Raw genomic sequence first — 21,136 nt, forward strand, 5'->3', positions numbered from 1 at the left:
TGTGAAAGGGGCAGTGGGGTAGTCTAGTGGTTAGAGCGTTTGCTCATCACACCGAAGACCCGGGTTTGATTCCTCACATGGGTAATGTGAGAAGCCCATTTCTGGTGTCCCCTGTGATATTGCTTGAATATTGCTAAAAGTGGTGTAAAACTAAACTCACTCACTATCTCCTTTAAAAGACAGGCATCCAGGCTTAGCATTCAGTCCTTGAGCAAATCTACCCCTGCTGGTTGTACAAGACTACTAAATGGATCAGGAGGTCAGATTCAGTGACTTCAAGTCAAGCAAGAAGTGATCAACCATAGATATCATGTTTCATGTTATTTCTGTTTTATTATTATTATTATTATTATATTATAGGATATTTATATAGCGCACATATCCATGCACTAGTGCATGCTCAAGGTGCTGGTATTTTTTCCCTCGATCATTGGATGTCAATCTCAACGGCACATCGCATTATCAATCTCAAATCCCTGGGGAGTATTATGCTAGGGACACAGATGGCAGAGTCCTCAATGATACCAGAGTTTGCTCTGCATTGTTTCCCTATGATTGTAGGTTCTAATCACAGAGCCATGAAGATCCGGGTTGGAATATTGGTCTTCAGCAACCCATGCAATAGGCGACTTACAGGATTGGGTGATCTGGCTCGCTGACTTAGTTGACACATGTCATCGTATCCAATTGCGTAGATCGATGCGCATGCTGATCACTGGATTGTCTGGTCCAGACTCGATTATTTACAGACCGCCTCCATAAAGTTGGAATATTGCTGAGTGCAGCACAAAACTAAACTCACTCACTCACTGAGTTAGGTATCCAACATATACAGTTCAGATTACAGTGAAGATCAGGAGGTCTGGAGAACACCAAGATGGTGGTTTAATATCCAGCTGTGTCATACCAAAAGACAGCCTGCAGTTTGTATAATATTGGTGAGTTTGGTTAAACTATGGCAGTGGATCTCAGTGTACATATACATGTACCACAAAACCAGAATGAGTCTGGACTAGTCCAAGCAGCCACACACACACATGCATATGGGCAATAATCATAAACGCAACATTTAAACCCTCTTCACCTTGAATCTGAATTTAACCACATCAGTGAAAGAACACTGACTACCACCTGCAGCAAGCAAACACACATTCCACTGGGCCAACCAACTCACTAGTTCCTTCAACTTTTAATACTAGCAGTCCCAAGTGCTGGTGATGTTAAAAATCCAGTTCTTGAAAAGTTTTGCCATTCCACTGTACATTGCTTTAGGCTGGCAGTCAGTTTTCTCTTGTAGCCATTGAAACACACACAAACATATATCACTTATATTCTTTACATTTGTGTTTTAACAGTTTTAGACTTTTTGGCACACATAGTATCCTTGTCAATTTTATGACTCATCACTTTTGTGTTTTGTTTCGCTTGTGTTGCGGTTTGAAACCAAACAAACTTGAAAGAAGCATCTGCTTCCAGTGCCATTGCTAGATATAACCTCGAAGCAAAGCAAAACATAATGTATACACTTTGGTTCCAGGCTATAGAGGTAAAAATAGACCAGGGCAGCCCTATGTCATACGACAGGTCACCAGCAAACACCATTAGCAAGTTGAATATTTTTTAACATGTTTTGAATGTCAGTTCAAATGTATATTTGCCTGTCCTGTCCTGTTTTCTGCCAGGCCTGGGAAAGACAGTCACACAAATCACCGATCCTTGGTTAATTTTACCATTAAAAGACTGGTAATTACCAGTAAACAATGACACTGGAACCAGTTGAAATTCAAATTTACTGATATAAGGCAAGTAATGCCACCATTAACAGATAACCAACAGTGACACAAAAATGTTTTATAAGACCTATCTAAACTCCTAATTCTCAGCCTCCTTCAAAGAAAGAAGGTGCTCCACCTGAAAGTACTTGTGTTAACAGCATCCTTATCTACCGTTCCTCCCTGCTTCAGATTGCTATCTCTGATTCCTCACATTTCTGGTAGAATCTTTTACTCCTCCTGGTGGTGGGGAATTGAGTTACTATCTGTTTCGCTGAAAATGACTCTAAGACAAAACAGGTTCCTACAGATTATCAGCCATCAAATTTAAGACTTTTTAAGGATTTATCAACGATTTTAATGAACTATTGAAACCCATACTACATATAAGTAGTTGAATACACACAAGGTTTGTTAAATGTAGGACTGACCATTAGTGGTGGTCCGATTAATTGAAAAAATCGAAGATTGGTTGCAGTGACTAAACGACCAAGCAATCGATCATGTTTTCTCATAATCGAACACAAACAATTCTGGAACACTTTTTGCATTAACAATATTTTTCACACAGTTGGTTTTATCTGTTACATTTCATGAACACTACATGCTCGTTCCAAGTCACAACTGAATTTATTTTAAAGACGACAAGAAATTTATGTCCCTAACATACTAGTCATCCTTTAAAGATGTGCAATTTGCAAAAAACACCCCAAGGAACTGCATGTATTTTCTTTATTTTTTGTGCATTAACAAAAATAACCTGGAAAATTTAATAAATGACGCTAACCAATTATTTTCGATGATTGATCGGTTGTAATGAACCAATTGTCAATTATGCGATTTTAACCAATTCCCAACACTACTGACCATCAGAGGGAAAATAACTCTACCCTACTTCGCTGCACTGGGAAAGTCTTGGTTCAGAATAGAGATAAATTAACACCATTGCAGGGTATTTTTTATTATGTACTAGTTTCCTGTAAAATCATATCTTGACAAGTTTTTCTAAATTTGGGGCCTTTTTTTGTCAAATCACTGGCAACTATGGCTAAAATATTTTTGGCTCTTTTAGGATAAAATGTCCAATTTTTTTAAGTCTGTGCAATCCCTGCAAGAGGTATGGTTTCAACTTTCCAATAGTTAACTTTCCCTTTCTGTTGAGCAATATTCTAGCATCTCCAGCCTCTAGTGTCCACTGTTTGCAACATTCAAGCTGCAATCGAGTGTGCTCTGTGTGTGAAGATTTCAATAAGTGTCATACAACTCTTGTTCAAAAGTTACAATGTGTGAAGCCCATTCTGGTGTCCCGTGCCGTGATATTGCTGAAATATTGCTAAAAGCGGCATAAAACTAAACTCACTCACTTGTTCAAAAGGTGTTTGATAAGGGTTACAACATTCTTGACCACAGCAAAACTTTCAATATGTTTGATGCTAAGCATGAGAAGTACCTATGACATCACTGATTCTGTAAATCGCTAGGAGTGAGTGAGTGAGTATGGTTTTATGATGCTTTTAGCAATATTCCAGCAATATCATTGCGAGAGACACCAGAAATGGGCTTCAAGACTAACGCTCTCTCTGAATATATATAATTTTGATAGTAACAAACAAACCCATTTAAATTGAAAAGGAGCCCAAGAGAGACCCTGAACCTGAGGAAATCTAGACTTCATTTAGAGCTTGAGCACTAAAGGGAGGGTTAGGTAATAGGGAAAATATTATGGACTGTGAGAGAGACTAATTGTTCCCATGTGGGGAATCGAATCCAGGTCTTCAGTGTGGAAGATTTAAAAGAGTGTCATACAACTCCATTATCTCAGTAAAGCTTTCAAAACGTTTTACGGGACATTTTGACATGTGGCGCATCAGTGACAGAAACACATGTCTGTGCTTTTCCCTATTTTGACTTGCTCTATTACCACATGTTCCCATATGATTCCATGAACCGTTGAATAGCATTTGCATGTGTTCGGTGCATCAGTATACACACACTTTGTGTGAACATTGGTATAATCATGCTTCATAGTTATTCATCAACACGAGCTCATGATATAGGCCATATTGTACAGTTGACGCTCTTATTTAGTACAGGTGACTTGTCTTTATGATTCCTGAATCTAGTTTCTAGGGCTGCGCAATATAACCGGTTTACCGGTATTTACCGGTTCAGACATGAAAACGATACGTATTGTGATACGCTGATCGAAAAACGATATTTTGACATGCATTTGGAAAACTTCGTAACACTCGGAAATCTTCAGATATTTCCGTTTTTTTAATTGTTCTTTTCCCTGTTTCATTAGTGCCAAATGTTCCTTACATTTTTATTTTGTCATGCTTTAAAGTTTTTATAAACGGTTATTCAATCATAGTGATTTTGTTGTGTTTTTGCTTATAATCAAGCATTAACTCGATTATAAGTAGTTTTTGTTAAAAAAATAATCCTTGCAATATATTGCAATACATATCACAATATATGCTTCCGCATCGCAATATATCGCAATATGAAAATTCTCTGCAATACCCACCTCTACTAGTTTCTTTCACAGAAATAGACATGGCAAACTGCCCATACAATAACTGTCAAACCATGGTAACACAAATCAAAAGACAACGAAGGAATTTCTGTTAACTCTTCATTAAAAGAATAATCTTCTTTGAGTGGCATTTAGAAGTTGAGAAGTACAAAACGGATTCTTGGAATTATTCCTGCCTGATAACAGTACAAGAATCTGTACCAAACATGGGATTCACAAAATAAAAGAAGTTGTTTTCCATACATTTCTCAGTAAAGAATAATCTGAACAGAACAGCATTAACAACCCTCCCAATTATATATCAACCATTTGTCAACCGAAACAGAAAACAAACCTTTCCAAATTACAATATACAAAAAAACAATTATCAAGATTAAATTATTTTTCAAAATAATAAACTAACAGAAATGTTTCATCATGTCATGTAAGTGATGAATTAGTGAACACGCCCACCGTTTCTTGTTTACTATCCGCCAGTAACACAGGGTTGTAAAACACAGTTCTCAACACTACAAGGAAAACTTACCAATTTAGCCCCATGTATTGACACAGCTGACACAATCCTCTCAGGCACAGACACAGGTAAATATACAAGAATCTAAACTAGGCAGCTCACCAAATGAAATGTTTTCAGCCCCAAACCTGGTATGCTTCAGGTAAAAACTTGGTATGCTCCACACTACGGGCTGTAGGCATAAATGTCAGGACTCAGACCGAGGATGAGGATGAAAGATGATCGCGTGACACAATGTAAACAATGCTTATTGCTGTAGTCTACACCTATATAGGCCACTAGCATATCACATTGGCCACTAAGACAAACTCACAATTACAACTGTTTCTAGAAGATGATGAATGCAGGTTGGGTTTTGTTGTTTAGTTACTGGGATTGGTTCTCTGCAGTTGCTGTCTGACTGGTAATTCACCTTCGTCTCCAGTTCTGGGGCAGTGGGGTAGCCCAGTGGTTAAAGCGTTCGCTTGTCCGGCTTAAGAACCGAGTTTGATTTCCCATGTGGGTACAATGTTTGAAGCCCATTTCTGGTGTCCCCTGTCATGATATTGCTGGAATATTGCTAGCAGTTGGATAAAACACAACTCACTCACTCACTCACTCATCTGCAATTCTGAAATAAGACTGGGACACTACAACACATGTCCTGGTAGTCTGTCTCACAGTTCCTGAACCACATTATTTTCCATCTGCCTAACCCTCCCTACAATGCTAAAGCCCTAAATGAAGCAAGTAGATTTCCTTGGGTTCTGAATCTGCCATCTTACTGGGCTCCTCTTAAATATAAATAGACTTATTTGTTACTATAAAAATTAGATATATTCAGAGACAAAGCGTTAGTCTAATGTCCTGGTACTGTCATGAGTAAGGTTTACTCATATTAGTGATGGATTAAACCGACTCAGGTTTTGTTTGAAAAAGTAAGCCTGCAGCAGAGAGAAATTGGGGAGTTTGTCTTCGGTGGCCAATCAGAAAATACCCGGGATGCGGGCATTTCTGGAAAATCCCTGGGATTTCTTGAAGAATGCCCACAAAACTGCCTGTAGAGTGTGAGTGTGTTTAGTTCTACGCTGCACTCAGCAATATTCCAGCTACATGGCAGCGGTCTGTAAATAATCGAGTCTGGACCAGACAATCCAGTGATCAACAGCATGAGCATCATTCTGCGCAATTGGGAACCGATGACATGAGTCAACCAAGCCAGTGAGCCTGACCACCCGATCCCGTTAATCGCTTCTTACAACAAGCCTGGGTTACTGAAGATCAATATTCTAACCCAGACCTTCACGGGTCAACTGCCTGCAGAGGTTACTTGGTAAAAAGAGAACCTGGTGAGACAATAGAGTGATGTCACTAGATGTTTATAATTCCAGTTAATCACTACATGAGAAATTATCTATAAAATCAATAATCAGGCGTTCTTTCCATGACAATCAACTACAGTAAAATGGAATTTTTTGCCACAAAAGATTAATTATAGTGATATTGAAAAAAAAACAAGTGTTCTTAACTTAACTTGAGTAGTATATTTCCCATATGTCATGGAATACCCAAGTGACTGTAGGATCAGAGCCACTTCTCCATAACGGAAAATACAAACCAGGCAGGAAGCACCATAAGTGTTGCCTGTTACAGAGGGGCTAAATCTCATACGTTCACATCCGCTCAATTGTGTTTGAAATGATGTGGTTGCAATTTGGGGATTTTGTCATTTTGAATTGTAATTTTGATTACAGTTGAATCTAGAAATATCGGAAAAAAACCACAACTTTCTCTTCATGTACTTGACAGTAATAGAAGGACAATAGGTGTCTAGTTACTTTCAGTTTTGCCATAAATGCTATCATCAATATCTATATTAATCATGTGACCTGTAGTGTCATTAGTACTTAAGTCACTGCTGTCTTTACTATTTAAATCAATACTGTCATCACAGCTTCCACCAATACTGTCACCACTATTTCCACCAATACAGTCATCACAGCTTCCACCAATACTGTAACCACTATTTCCACCAATACTGTCAACCACTATTTCCACCAATACTGTCATCACAGCTTCCACCAATACTGTCACCACTATTTCCACCAATACTGTCACCACTATTTCCACCAATACTGTCATCACAGCTTCCACCAATACTGTAACCACTATTTCCACCAAGGACTGGTCGGCTCGGAGTCAGTATAATGTGTCTGAGTGGGGTATTCCTGCTTCACTCATCACTATTTCCACATGGTATCTCAGTGGACTAGCACTATAAAACCAGCTTTAGTCTGGGCTAGTACAAGCAGCCGCACATACACATACACACAATGCACATCATCATATGAGCGACATATTCTCAAGCACGACGTTAAACCCAATATCACCTCACCTCACTATTTCAACCAATACTCTCGTCAGTACTTAAAGCATTACCGTAATTCTTTTGGTACTACTATCATCCATACAGTTCCCAATGTTCGATATGTTCCCCCATGCTTTTAACAAACTGACCTCAATACTGTTATCAATAATATCATCAATATTGCATTCAGTACAGTCACTGATATTATATTCAATACTGTCGTCGATGCTATCATCAATATTGTGATCAATACTGTTGTCAATACTTTCATCACTATTGTCATCAATGCTATCAATATTATAATCAATACTGTCATCAATATTATCATCAATATTGTATTCACTACTGTCATCATTTTTTCATCCATACTGTAATAAATACTGCCATTGCTATTTGCATCAATACTGCCATCAATGCTATCAATATTGTGTTCGATACTGTGGTCAGTGCTGTCATCAATACTGCCATCAATGCTGTCAATATTTGTTCGATACTGTCATCAATACTGCCATCAATACTGCCATCAATGCTATCAATATTGTGTTCGATACTGTCATCAGTGCTGTCATCAATACTGCCATCAATGCTATCAATATTGTGTTCGATACTGTCATCAGTGCTGTCATCAGTGCTGTCATCAATACTATCAATATTGTGTTCGATATTGTCATCAGTGCTGTCATCAATACTGCCATCAATGCTATCAATGTTATGCTCGATATTGTCGTCAGTGCTGTCATCAATACTGCCATCAATGCTATCAATATTGTGTTCGATACTGTCATCAGTGCTGTCATCAATACTGCCATCAATGCTATCAATATTGTGTCTGATACTGTCATCAATACTGCCACCAATGCAATCAATATTGTGTTCGATACTGTCATCAGTGCTGTCATCAATACTGCCATCAATGCTATCAATATTGTGTCTGATACTGTCATCAATACTGCAACCAATGCAATCAATATTGTGTTTGATACTGTCGTCACTGCTGTCATCAATACTGCCATCAATGCTATCAATATTGTGTCTGATACTGTCATCAGTGCTGTCATCAATACTGCCATCAATGCTATCAATATTGTGTCTGATACTGTCATCAATACTGCAACCAATGCAATCAATATTGTGTTTGATACTGTCGTCACTGCTGTCATCAATACTGCCATCAATGCTATCAATATTGTGTCTGATACTGTCATCAGTGCTGTCATCAATACTGCTATCAATGCTGTCAATATTGTGTTCGATACTGTCATCAGTGCTGTCATCAATACTGCCATCAATGCTATCAATATTGTGTCTGATACTGTCATCAGTGCTGTCATCAATACTGCCATCAATGCTATCAATATTGCTGTCATCAATACCGTGATACTGTCATCAGTGCTGTCATCAATACTGCCATCAATGCTATCAATATTGTGTTCGATACTGTCATCAGTGCTGTCATCAATACTATCAATATTGTGTTCGATATTGTCATCAGTGCTGTCATCAATACTGCCATCAATGCTATCAATGTTATGCTCGATATTGTCGTCAGTGCTGTTATCAATACTGCCATCAATGCTATCAATATTGTGTTCGATACTGTCATCAGTGCTGTCATCAATACTGCCATCAATGCTATCAATATTGTGTTCGATACTGTCATCAGTGCTGTCATCAATACTGCCATCAATGCTATCAATGTTATGCTCGATATTGTCGTCAGTGCTGTCATCAATACTGCCATCAATGCTATCAATATTGTGTCTGATACTGTCATCAGTGCTGTCATCAATACTGCCATCAATGCTATCAATATTGTGTCTGATACTGTCATCAATACTGCCACCAATGCAATCAATATTGTGTTCGATACTGTCATCAGTGCTGTCATCAATACTGCCATCAATGCTATCAATATTGTGTCTGATACTGTCATCAGTGCTGTCATCAATACTGCCATCAATGCTATCAATATTGTGTCTGATACTGTCATCAATACTGCCATCAATGCTATCAATATTGTGTTCGATACTGTCATCAGTGCTGTCATCAATACTGCCATCAATGCTATCAATATTGTGTTCGATACTGTCATCAGTGCTGTCATCAATACTGCCATCAATGCTATCAATATTGTGTCTGATACTGTCATCAGTGCTGTCATCAATACTGCCATCAATGCTATCAATATTGTGTCTGATACTGTCATCAATACTGCAACCAATGCAATCAATATTGTGTTTGATACTGTCGTCACTGCTGTCATCAATACTGCCATCAATGCTATCAATATTGTGTCTGATACTGTCATCAGTGCTGTCATCAATACTGCTATCAATGCTGTCAATATTGTGTTCGATACTGTCATCAGTGCTGTCATCAATACTGCCATCAATGCTATCAATATTGTGTTCGATACTGTCATCAGTGCTGTCATCAATACTGTCATCAATACTATCAATATTGTGTTCGATACTGTCATCAATACTGCCATCAATGCTATCAATATTGTGTTCGATACTGTCATCAGTGCTGTCTTCAATACTGCCATCAATGCAATAAATATTGTGTCTGATACTGTCATCAATACTGCTATCAATGCTGTCAATATTGTGTCTGATACTGTCATCAGTGCTGTCATCAATACTGCCATCAATGCTATCAATATTGTGTTCGATTCGATAATCAATATTGTGTTCGATACTGTCATCAATACTGCCATCAATGCTATCAATATTGTGTCTGATACTGTCATCAGTGCTGTCATCAATACTGCATTCAATGCTATCAGTATTGTGTTTGATACTGTCATCAATACTGCTATCAATGCTGTCATCACCACTGCTATCAATGCTATCATCAATACTGTCATTGAGAATTGATCAAACATCCAATCACTTTGTTAATACCAATCAATTGCAGGAAATGATCAGTTACTCAAAACTTGTGTTGCTAACTTTTTCACCCTCATATACAAGACAAGCATCTCCTCCATCCCAGCACAGTGAGGATGCTGCAAGATTACCTGAGAGTGCAACAAACCTGGTAAAGGTCACACATTACAACATCTAACCTCTATCAACATTCATGGAGAACAACTCTTACGTCAAGCACAACTCGGGAATGTTTGCCAAGTATTTCTCACCTGAGACCTTCAATGGCTGCCTGGGTCACTGTCTCACACAGTGGTAGAACAGACACTACACTTTGATCTCAGCCAAATGGCTGTGATGCAATTTTGTTGCATTTCACAAAATCTCCGCACAGAACTGGATGGCATTATAATATTGAAAACATCAGGAGTGAGTGAGTGAGTGAGTGAAACACCGCATCAGAAATTTTCAAGTATTTATGGCGATCAAGACATGAATAAATTTTCCTGAAAGTAATACCAATGCTCCTGACAAGTACCACTTTCTTTTGACTACAGTACATTAAGAGAAATATATCTGCCGAACAAATTTGTCTTTCATCAAGTGCTGTTTAAATGTAATTCATTAACGTCTTCATCTATTGTAAAGGTAAATAATATCATTTATTACATTCACTGCCAAAAAACCCTTGGATAGAACCAAATTCTGTTCTGTATTTCTTTACTATGATCAATACACTATGATCCATACACTATGATCCATACACTATGATTGTACAGTACATGGTTGGACCTTGAGTATCTTTTGAAAGTGGGCCAGTCGGATACATTTCGCACAAAATAAACAATGTTCATTTACAGAGGTAGCTGCCACCGCAAGCTTGTAGAGAACACTTACTCTGCCCTGGGTGTGTAGGTTAGTGGGTTGCTTACTGAGCTGTCAGTTTAGGCAATTAAATGTAAAATTCCCTAACTCTACATATGTATGTGAAGGTTGGCTGGTAATAGTGAATGAATGAGTGAGTGAGTATGGTTTCATGCCGCTTGTAGCAATATTCCAGCAATACCATGGTCACCCACCAGAAATGGGCTTCACACAATGTACCCATGTGGAGAATCAAACTCAGGTCTTCAGCATGACATGCGAATGTTTTAACCACTAGGCTTACCCACTCCCTTGCCGGTCATAATAAGTTATGAGTGAGTGAATGTAGTTTTACGCCGCTTTTAGCAATATTCCAGCAAGATCACGATGGGGGACACCAGAAATGGGCTTAACACATTGTACCCATGTGGGGAATCGAACCCGGGTCTTTGGCGTGACGAGCGAACGCTTTAACCACTAGGCTACCCCTCCACCCCTTTAATAAGTTGTGAATCATATATTTTCCACAATGGTATTTCTAACACAGAAGAACCTATTGTTAATGTCCCTCTTTCATGAAAGGTGTACCCTGCATCCTCCTGTCCAATTAAACTATGGGAAAGGAAAATTCTGAAGAGTCTGTAACAAGAGAAATGAAGTTGTAGTTGTAAAGTATATGTTGTTGTTTTTTCAATCATTCAAAAAACATATTAGACTAAAAATAAGTATGTCTAATTTGAAAATGATATTTGACTGTGATAATAACTATTTTTGACTTTGTAAGAAATTTTTATCCCACATCTTGAAAACTGGATGGATAATGACTGACTGACTGAGATTAGTTTTACGCCGCTTTTAGCAATATTCCAGCAATATCACGGCGGGGGACACCAGAAATGGGCTTAACACATTGTGCCCATGTGGGGAATCGAACCCGGGTCTTCGGCGTGACGAGCCAACGCTTTAACCACTAGGCTACCCCACCGCCCCGGATGGATAATGATGTAACATTGCTGGTGAGCTACAGGGCCTGATGACTTGAGTTCTGAAACCTCTCTTAGTGAGTGAGTTTAGTTTTACACCGCTTTTAGCAATATTCCTGCAATATCACGGCAGGGGACTCCAGAAATGGGCTTCACACATTTTACCCATGTGGAGAATCGAACCTGGGTCCTTAGCATGATGAGCAAACGCTTTAACCACTAGGCTACCCTACCGCCCCAGAAACCTCCCTGAAGCAAAGCTGAAAACCATAGCATATAAACATATCTTGTCATATGTTGTCATATTTATGTATCCTTTACAGCTCCTAAATACAGCATCAATTTATCAACCCAGATTATATGCAAGACACAACTAATAAACATATGATATCTACAATCTACATCATAAATGATAACATTCTCTAAGTTGGTCACGTTCAGGTGTCAAAGAGCCGAAACATTTTTTGTCACAACAATGGAATAATTACTTTTATTCAGACATAATTTTTTCTTTTTTTTCTTTATCTTACTTTTACTACTGCCTGACGTGACATTTACAGTCTTGTGGAAACTAGCATACTGATGACTTGACGTGACACCATCATATACATAAACCTGGATATGACCTTAGCAAAGAAGGCGTGAAACAATGCAAAGCCCTTGATCCTGTTGTCCCAACCACTAACCATAACACACCTTTCTTACATAAGAGGTGTTCAGATGGGGGGTCCAGATGGGGGGTGCATGAAGTCAGTCAAATTTGGGTCCTTTAATCAGTAGTTTGTATATTCAGGGATTTACAGGAACCTGCGTCATCATGCGTCCTATACGCATACAAATTGACAATGGACGCAACGAAATTTCTTAGCACATCCACAGGGATGCAGAAAAAGTTCAAATACTTTTTGCAAAAATTTCAATCAAATAATAATAAGTTTGCTACTAGCTTGGTTATGGTATTATTTGCAATTTAATTACTGTAACAATGTGATGATCATGATACACAATACAATAACAGGAACTGAATTACAACAATATTACAACAAAGCATTAATAATAATGTTTAAGTGTTTGGGACCCCCATTTTGTAGTCCAGGACCCTGAAAATTAAGAGTATGAGTCCCAGGGACCCTCAAATACAGAACTCAAGGTAAACCCCTGTATATTTTTTAGCTAATCAGCAAAAATGCTGTGAACATACTTTCTGCATTATATTTTGCCAGTAAACACAAAATCTAAAATACAAAATCTTCTCCATGGGAATGCTGGTTGTAAAACTGACAGGGAAATAGGAGAGTTAGTTCTGCTTTAGTATCATCATTCTAATTCATGCTTTGTACATACCAAACACACGCTTCATTACATCTAGATTTCACTTTATATCCAACTACTGAAAAAAGATTTGTCTGTCCTTAAAATCTTTTAGGTAGAGTCATGTTGCTGTTTCTTCATTTTAGGTTCCCGAAGCATTTTTCATCATAAGAGAGTGCATAGACCGCATTTTGTCGAGTAACATTTCAAATTTGTTACAATTTTCTCACTTTTCACAAAACATAGTTACTATACAGAAAAAGGTGGTTTTTAACCAGTGAAATAAATATAAATGACTAATCAAGCATTTATATATGATATAAGATTACCTTTCTTCACAAAAAATTAATGATGACCATACTGAGATATTTAACTGAAACGGAAATAAATGCATAACTGAGGGTTTTTTTCACACATCAATTAAAAAAACAAAAAGCAATCCCTTCAAATCAATGGCTGCCCTTACCCAGAAGATATGCCAAAATCAACCCATTTTCACTGCCATATAGCTGGGATATTGATGAGTGCAGCCTAAACCAACCAACCAATTTTCAGTAAGTATTTTCAATAACGCAACATTCACCTGTTCATACCACACCTTCCTGTTTTTTTTAAATACCTGCCACTGCTCCAAACATTCCCCCTCGAGTTAATAACCCCACACTGAGAAAAGCAGCAAGATGACCTCCTCAGGTTCATAGAGCAGCTGGCCGTCTGCATTTAACGCAGGTGGTACAACACCTTGTAACTCTTTGATGAGGGAAATCCAGAAAGCATGACCAGACAAAAGATAAGGGAAAAAACACATCGGCAATACTTCCACGTGGACTCGGATACGAGACTTGTTTCCCTTCCTGTCCATGTGGCTTTGGTTAGATGCCCTAATAGATATGGCTGCCAACTGGCGGCCATATTGCCCTGAGATCACGTCATGCGTGTGGTACTGGTTGAAACGCAGATGAAAATAATTAGTGATGAAATATCATGGAACTGGAAAAGGTGGTAAACTAGATAAACTGCTAAAATATTGGGCTTTTTTGTGTTGCACTATAGTCAGACTTCGGAAGTAAAGTCCTCGAAATAGGCTTTCAAAAAATAGTACAGAGGACTTGGGGAATCCTTATTCCGCTACTTATCAAAGATGAAGTTTGTCTCAGTACCCAACTATGCGGCTCGGGACGTGCCTTCTGCTGACGGGGGAGTATGTAGCAGGGCGTGGTGTCATCTGTGGGATGACTCCACGCCCTGCTACAGATACATAACATAGCATCGATCTATGCAGTTGGGATACCATCATTAAGAAGGCCAGTAACATGTGGTCTGTGGGTCATGTTCCCCAATCTAGTAAACTACAGTATAACAAACATAAAGGGACCACTAATTTTCATTTGTGAGTGAGTGAGTGAATATGGTTTTACGCCGCTTTTAGCAATATTTTAGCAATATCACGGCAAGGAACACCTGAAATGGGCTTCACACAATGTGCCCATGTGTGGAATCAAACCCGGGCCTTCGGCGTGACGAGCCAACGCTTTAACCATTAGGCTACCCCACCGCCCCAATTTTCATTTGTGAACACCATAGTTCATTATATGCATTTCAACTAAAACATACAGCAGGTGGCCAGTTTGTTATATCCGTCAGTTCTTTATAACATTAAGGGTGGTAGGGTAGTCTTGTGGTTAAAGCGTTAGCTTGTCACGCTGAAGACCCGGGTTCGATTCCCCATGTGGGTACAATGTGTGAAGCCCATTTCTGGTGTCCCCTGCCATGATATTGCTGGAATATTGCTGAAAACAGCGTAAACACAAACTCAATCACTCGCTTTATGAAGCTCATCATAAACATTGTAAGCAGAGACGAAGATACACCAACATCCAGTCTCTGATCTGAACATATTTTATGGAAAAATACAGTCAGTGACCAATTTCTCTTTTCAGCAGTTCTATATATGTCTTTGTGTTCCTGGCAGCAGCTTCTTCTCAGACCCTAGAGATGGGTGAGTGAGTGTGGTTTACGCCGCTTTTAGCAATATTCCAGCAATATCACAGCGGTGGACACCAGAAATGGGCTTCACACACTGTGCCCATGTGGGGAATCGAACCCAGGTCTTCATCGTGACGAGCAAACGCCTTAACCACTAGGCTACCCCACCGCCCCCCTAGAGATGAAATTAACAAAGGAGTCCAGCTCAAGTCTAGAACTACTAGTATTTGTCAAGTCTAGATTGATCAGCTCCAAGCATGTAAACCAAGCATTGTTCTCTATTTGGATAATATACTCTCTATTTTGTAGATATGATTTTTAGATATGATATAGTTTTATTTATGGGACTAAACATCCATATTGACTTAATTAAAAAGGAGCCCAACTCATGTCTAGAATGATTTGGCAAGTCTAGATTACCTCAGCTCTAAGCATCTGATCTAAGCATTGTGCCCCTTTTAGAAAATAAACTTTTTATTTTGTAGATACAATTAATATGATAGCATATTTCTGGAATTTAACATCCATCAAGACTAAATTAAGAAAGGGGTCCAAATCAAGTCTAGAATGATTTGGCAAGTCTAAATTACCTCAGCTCCAAGCATCTAACCTTAGCATTGTAGTCTCTATGAATAATATACTTTTTCTTTTGTAGATATGATTTTTAGATATGATAGCTTATTTCTGGGACAAAACATCAGTCTACCCCCTTGGGTTTCTCCAAAGAATACCTCCCAGGTTTGAGGAATGAGAGGAACACATGCTGCAAGTCACCCCTAATCACCTGTACATTCACATAACGATGAATGCCAATCCTCCAGTTTGTTTGAACAGTGTTCCCCACTACAGAAACCTGACCTTGATGCTGGGTAGACGTAGACCCAAACAGGTCTCCCTCGAACCAGGCCCAGCTTTAGCTATTTATCATGATGCTCTGCTAAATTGGCGTGCTATCTCAGGACTGTGCATAATTTGCTGCATTTGATTTGATTTACAGACATGATGTATTGATATGATACTGATACACAAAATACACATCTTGATATTTCCTAAATGGCAATGTACAACTGAAGGTTAGAAGATAACAGTACTTTTAAGCCAAATGTCAACATAACCAAAATACAGAGGAATATAAATCATTTGTTGCCATTCTGTACTGAATTCATGTTTCTTTCCAGTTTTATTATAATTTGTTCAGTTAAAGGTCACATGCAACGTAAAACACAACTTTGCAGATTCTGATACCTTTCGGTATGGACTTACCGAAACAAATCATGAAAAATGCAAATTCAACTAATAAAGTTGAAAAATAACGCAATGAAAAAACCCGCACAAAATCGGAGTTCAAACGATTCACTAAAAAGTGGTTTCAACAGCTGAGCTGGGCTGCACTCATAGCTCATGCGCATTGAAATAGGTTCGCGCAGCTTGTAAGCGGGTTGTCCAGTCAATACTCAGTGAAGGCTTTGGTGTGAGCTATTTTTCTAATGTTTTGTTGATATTTCACAGGCGCGAGCTTTTTATATGTTATGACAGTAGATTACCGATTTCACTGTTTATATAATTTCATTTGTCTATTTCACCACACGTTCTTCTTACCCTGTCACTTTTTCAGTTAGATACTTAAAAGCAATGTCATTATTTAGTGTTGACAGAATTTCTAACTGTGATATAGATACGTTGTTGTCACAGACAAAACTCAATGTCTGTTTTCTTGACACCTATGTGTCTGCCTGCCTGTCTGCTAATGACATTATTCAATACACAACTTCAATCACTGACCACATGCAATTTGAACTTAACACCTATCAGGCTATAAACCATAAACAAAACGCATTGATTTATGCCCTGAGTTCGGTCTCTGTCACATTATGTAATTACACAGACAGGCAGGTGTGATACTTGAACACATGACATGTTATGATGTCTGTTGATTGCAAAATGTTATACACAAAAAATGAGCATGTATTTACAAAACCCAACATCTTTATATATACACACACAATGAGCCGTGAGGGCATCTGCAAATGAACCAGCCGTTACACTTGAGTGCACACCCACCCGCTCTGACTGGGTTCGGTATCCCGGCTGCTTCGTTTCTTGGGAAGTAAACCCAAGTACACAATATTGCACTTTTGATGTACGCTTATAATTTTGTTTATATGTTTTTTCATAACCAGCAATGTATATTATATGTCATGAATAAGTGATAATTGTGTTTTTATTATGTTTGATTTTTTGGTTGCATGTGGCCTTTAACAAATTTGTTTCTTCAACAGATTTTACATTCCAAGACTAAAACATTCTAATTCTGTAATTTTAGTTGACGGTTATCTATTTCTACTCGGGTGTTGGGGTAGCCTAATGGTTAATTCATCCACTCATCACGCTGAAGACCCGGGTTCGAATCCCCACATGGGTACAATGTGTGAAGCCCATTTCTGGTGTTCCCCACCGTGATATTGCTGTAATATTGCTAAAAGCGGCGTAAAACCATACTTACTCACTGTATTTCTACTCTAATCAATAATTACAGACAATACCAAACCGTCAATGTAGTTTGTGGAATAGAAATGTTTAAAATTAAAAACATTTTTAAGACATAAAAAGTCAAAATAGTATTCCTGATTTAGAGTGAGTGAGTGAGTGAGTTTGATTTTATGCCGCTTTTAGCAATATTCCAGCAAAATCACGGCGGGGGACACCAGAAATGGGCTTTACACATTGTGCCCATGTGGGGAATCGAACCTGGGTCTTCAGCATGACGAGCGAACGCTTTAACCATCAGGCTACCCCACCGCCCACCTGATTTAGAATTAAAATGATCACAGTAGTTGAATAAAACTAAAATTCTGAAATCCATTTTCTTTTTCTTTTCACAAGACCTAAACGTTTTGGAAAATAAACCCCAAGTAGAGTATATCTGAAATCCCCACTCTGTACCACTCACGCAGTATTTGAGGTAGGAAATGACCAAACCAGTTGGTGTTAATTAAAGCTACATCCGGAACTATGAAAACACGAGCGGAAAAGTCAGGCCAACAAATAATCCTGTTGATCTTTATGATTTTCAAAAACTGAAAACAATATGAAAACCGATTCATAATTATGAGGTCAATGCCTGTTTTTATGGACCCGGGAAAAACAATATTGACCGAGGACGAAATCCGAGGTCAATATTGCTTTTCACGGGTCCATTAAAACAGGTATTGACCGAATTCACCAGTGCATTATTGTTTTATTATGTAATTACCGAAAAAAGCTTCTAAAAACCAAAACATGTCCATTTAGTCAAGAAAAGTAATTTTATTTTCACTACAAACCAATAATGTTTGTCAACAATACTCTGACATGTAAACAATAGAATGACGTCATAGTTTGACGTCAAAATATATATTTAGTAACTCAAATCAATATGACGTTTGGTCGGACCTGGGTTGGTGTCAATATGCTTTTCTAGCCCAATCAGGTAGCCGGGAAAATATGCTTACATAGTAATGTCATATACAGTGCTGACCAAAAGAAAATATATATCAATTTTGGTGGGTAAAATGGAAACAACCAAGAATGTTTTTAGGGAGATATTGTTTACTGTATACTGTCATACCTGTGTTTTGAGACCTTAATATTTCATTTTTTGTAACAACTGATTTCAGCCTAAGTATATTTTTATACCATTTGCAATTTGTTTGTCAAATTAATTTTTCAAGTGTAAACTTATTCAGCCCAGAAGGATAGTTAAATGTAACTGTAAATAGGAGAAAAACCTTCAGAAGACAATCAGAAGACACAAATCGTTTCTCAATGTCTACAATTAAGTTTTCAATAACAATATTTCAGTTATTTTGCATTTTGTCAATTTGAAGTAGACCTGAAAATCAAACTGCACCAACACTGTCATATCTGATAAATAGGGCAATATTTCACATACAGCCAACTGCATATTAGCGTCAGTTTGATTGACAAGAGATCTTCTGGCGCCAGGGACAGAAATATAAACTGCTGACTAGAAGTGGCATGCAGACAATCGTCAAAGTGAACTATCATGTAGAATTTTAGTTGACATATTTAATTATCATGACACTGACAAGAATATTACAGGAAATTGGTAAAAGAGTTAGCTGGCTGGTATCCAAAAGACGAGGGACAGAGAATAAATTTCTTAACATATTTAGTTGTAGTTTGATTGGTTAGGATTTGACTGGAATACTGACAGTGTGACATTAAAGTTTCACATGCAAGTTGAAAATAAGTTGGGTTATGTAACTTGTTTTGAAAGCTGACAGATCAGGAGCCAACAGAATATTTCGAAGATCTCTGAAAGGCTTAAAATTTGTCACGGGGGGTGGGGTAGCCAAGTGGATTAAAGCATTTTCTCATCACACCGAAGACCCAGGTTCGATTCCCCACATGGGTAGAATGCTTGAAGCCCATTTCTGGTGTCCCCCTCCATGACATGGCTTGAATATTGCTAAAAGGGGCATAAAACCATACTCACTCACTTCAGATTTGTCATTGGAGAAACCAGTTACTGTTAATCATTGGTGCACACAATTGGATATGACAATACATGGGTAGACTATGATATACAGTATAATGATATACACTATGGGATATGATTATATACAGTAGAGTATATCATGATATACACTATGTGACATAATCATAATTATACTCTAGGGGATATGATGACACACTATTTGATATGAAGATGTACACTTGCGGAAATAATTATATGCACTTTGGGATATGATGACATGTTAAGAAACATGATGATATTCACCATAGTATATGATGACACTCTATGGTATATGATGATATGCTGTTGGATGTGATGACATACACTATGCGACATGATGATACATACACAATAAGATATGATGACATACACAATGAGATATGATGACAAGCTGTGGGATACGATGACATACACTATGAGATATGATGACATGCTGAGGGATATGATGACATACACAATGAGATATGATGACAAGCTTTGGGATATGATGACATACACTATGGGATATGATAACATGCTGTGGGATATGATGAGGTACACTGTGGGATATGATAACATGCTGTGGGATATGATTATATACACTATGGGATATGATAACATGCTGTGGGATATGATGAGGTACACTGTGGGATATGATGATGTACACTGTGGGATACGATGATGTACACTGTGGGATATGATGACATGCTGTGGGATATGATGACATGCACTATGGGATATTATGACATGCTGTGGGATATGATGACATACACTATTGGATATGATAACATGCTGTGGGATATGATGAGGTACACTGTTGGATATGATAACATGCTGTGGGATATGATGATGTACACTGTGGGATATGATGATGTACACTGTGGGATATGATGACATGCTGTGGGATATGATGACATACACTACTGGATATTATGACATGCTGTGGGATATGATGACATACACTATGGGATATGATAACATGCTGTGGGATATGATGAGGTACACTGTGGGATATGATAACATGCTGTGGGATATGATGATGTACACTGTGGGATATTATGACATGCTGTGGGATATGATGATGTACACTGTGGGATATGATGACATGCTGTGGGATACAATGATGTACACTGTGGGATATGATGATGTACACTGTGGGATATGATGCATTACACTATGGGATATGATGACATGCTGTGGGATACAATGATGTACAGTATGGGACATGATGATATGTTTGGGATATGATGGTATGTTTGGGATATGATGGTGTTCACTATGGGGTTTAATAATATACACTAAGCATTATGACGCTTGAGCTATGTGATGTAACATCTATCCTGTTTAGAGGAAGGTCTCCAATATTTAAAACTACAAACATTGGGGAAGGTTTAAGAAACAAGTTGGGGAAGGTTCAAGTCATCTAAAGATGAAACATATTTCTCAAATTCA

At 38.2% G+C, this 21,136-nt stretch overlaps 2 protein-coding genes across 2 annotated transcripts in view; both read right to left on the reverse strand.

The window, feature by feature from the left end:
- Nucleotides 1-21,136, reverse strand: part of LOC124262295 (tetraspanin-8-like) — a 66,490-nt gene that overhangs the window by 32,373 nt on the left and 12,981 nt on the right. The gene's annotated exons all lie outside the window — the stretch shown is intronic.
- Nucleotides 6,635-14,062, reverse strand: LOC124262288 (dentin sialophosphoprotein-like). Its single transcript, XM_046696774.1, has 4 exons — nucleotides 13,863-14,062; nucleotides 8,706-10,034; nucleotides 7,667-8,532; nucleotides 6,635-6,939 (listed from the first exon to the last, which is right to left on the reverse strand). Exons 1-4 carry the CDS (start codon nucleotides 14,060-14,062, stop codon nucleotides 6,635-6,637), a joined length of 2,700 nt encoding a protein of 899 aa, XP_046552730.1.

Source organism: Haliotis rubra, unplaced genomic scaffold (genome assembly GCF_003918875.1).
Source record: "Haliotis rubra isolate DU_JTF1 unplaced genomic scaffold, ASM391887v1 Scf83, whole genome shotgun sequence".
Classification (NCBI taxonomy): Eukaryota; Metazoa; Mollusca; class Gastropoda; order Lepetellida; family Haliotidae; genus Haliotis; species Haliotis rubra.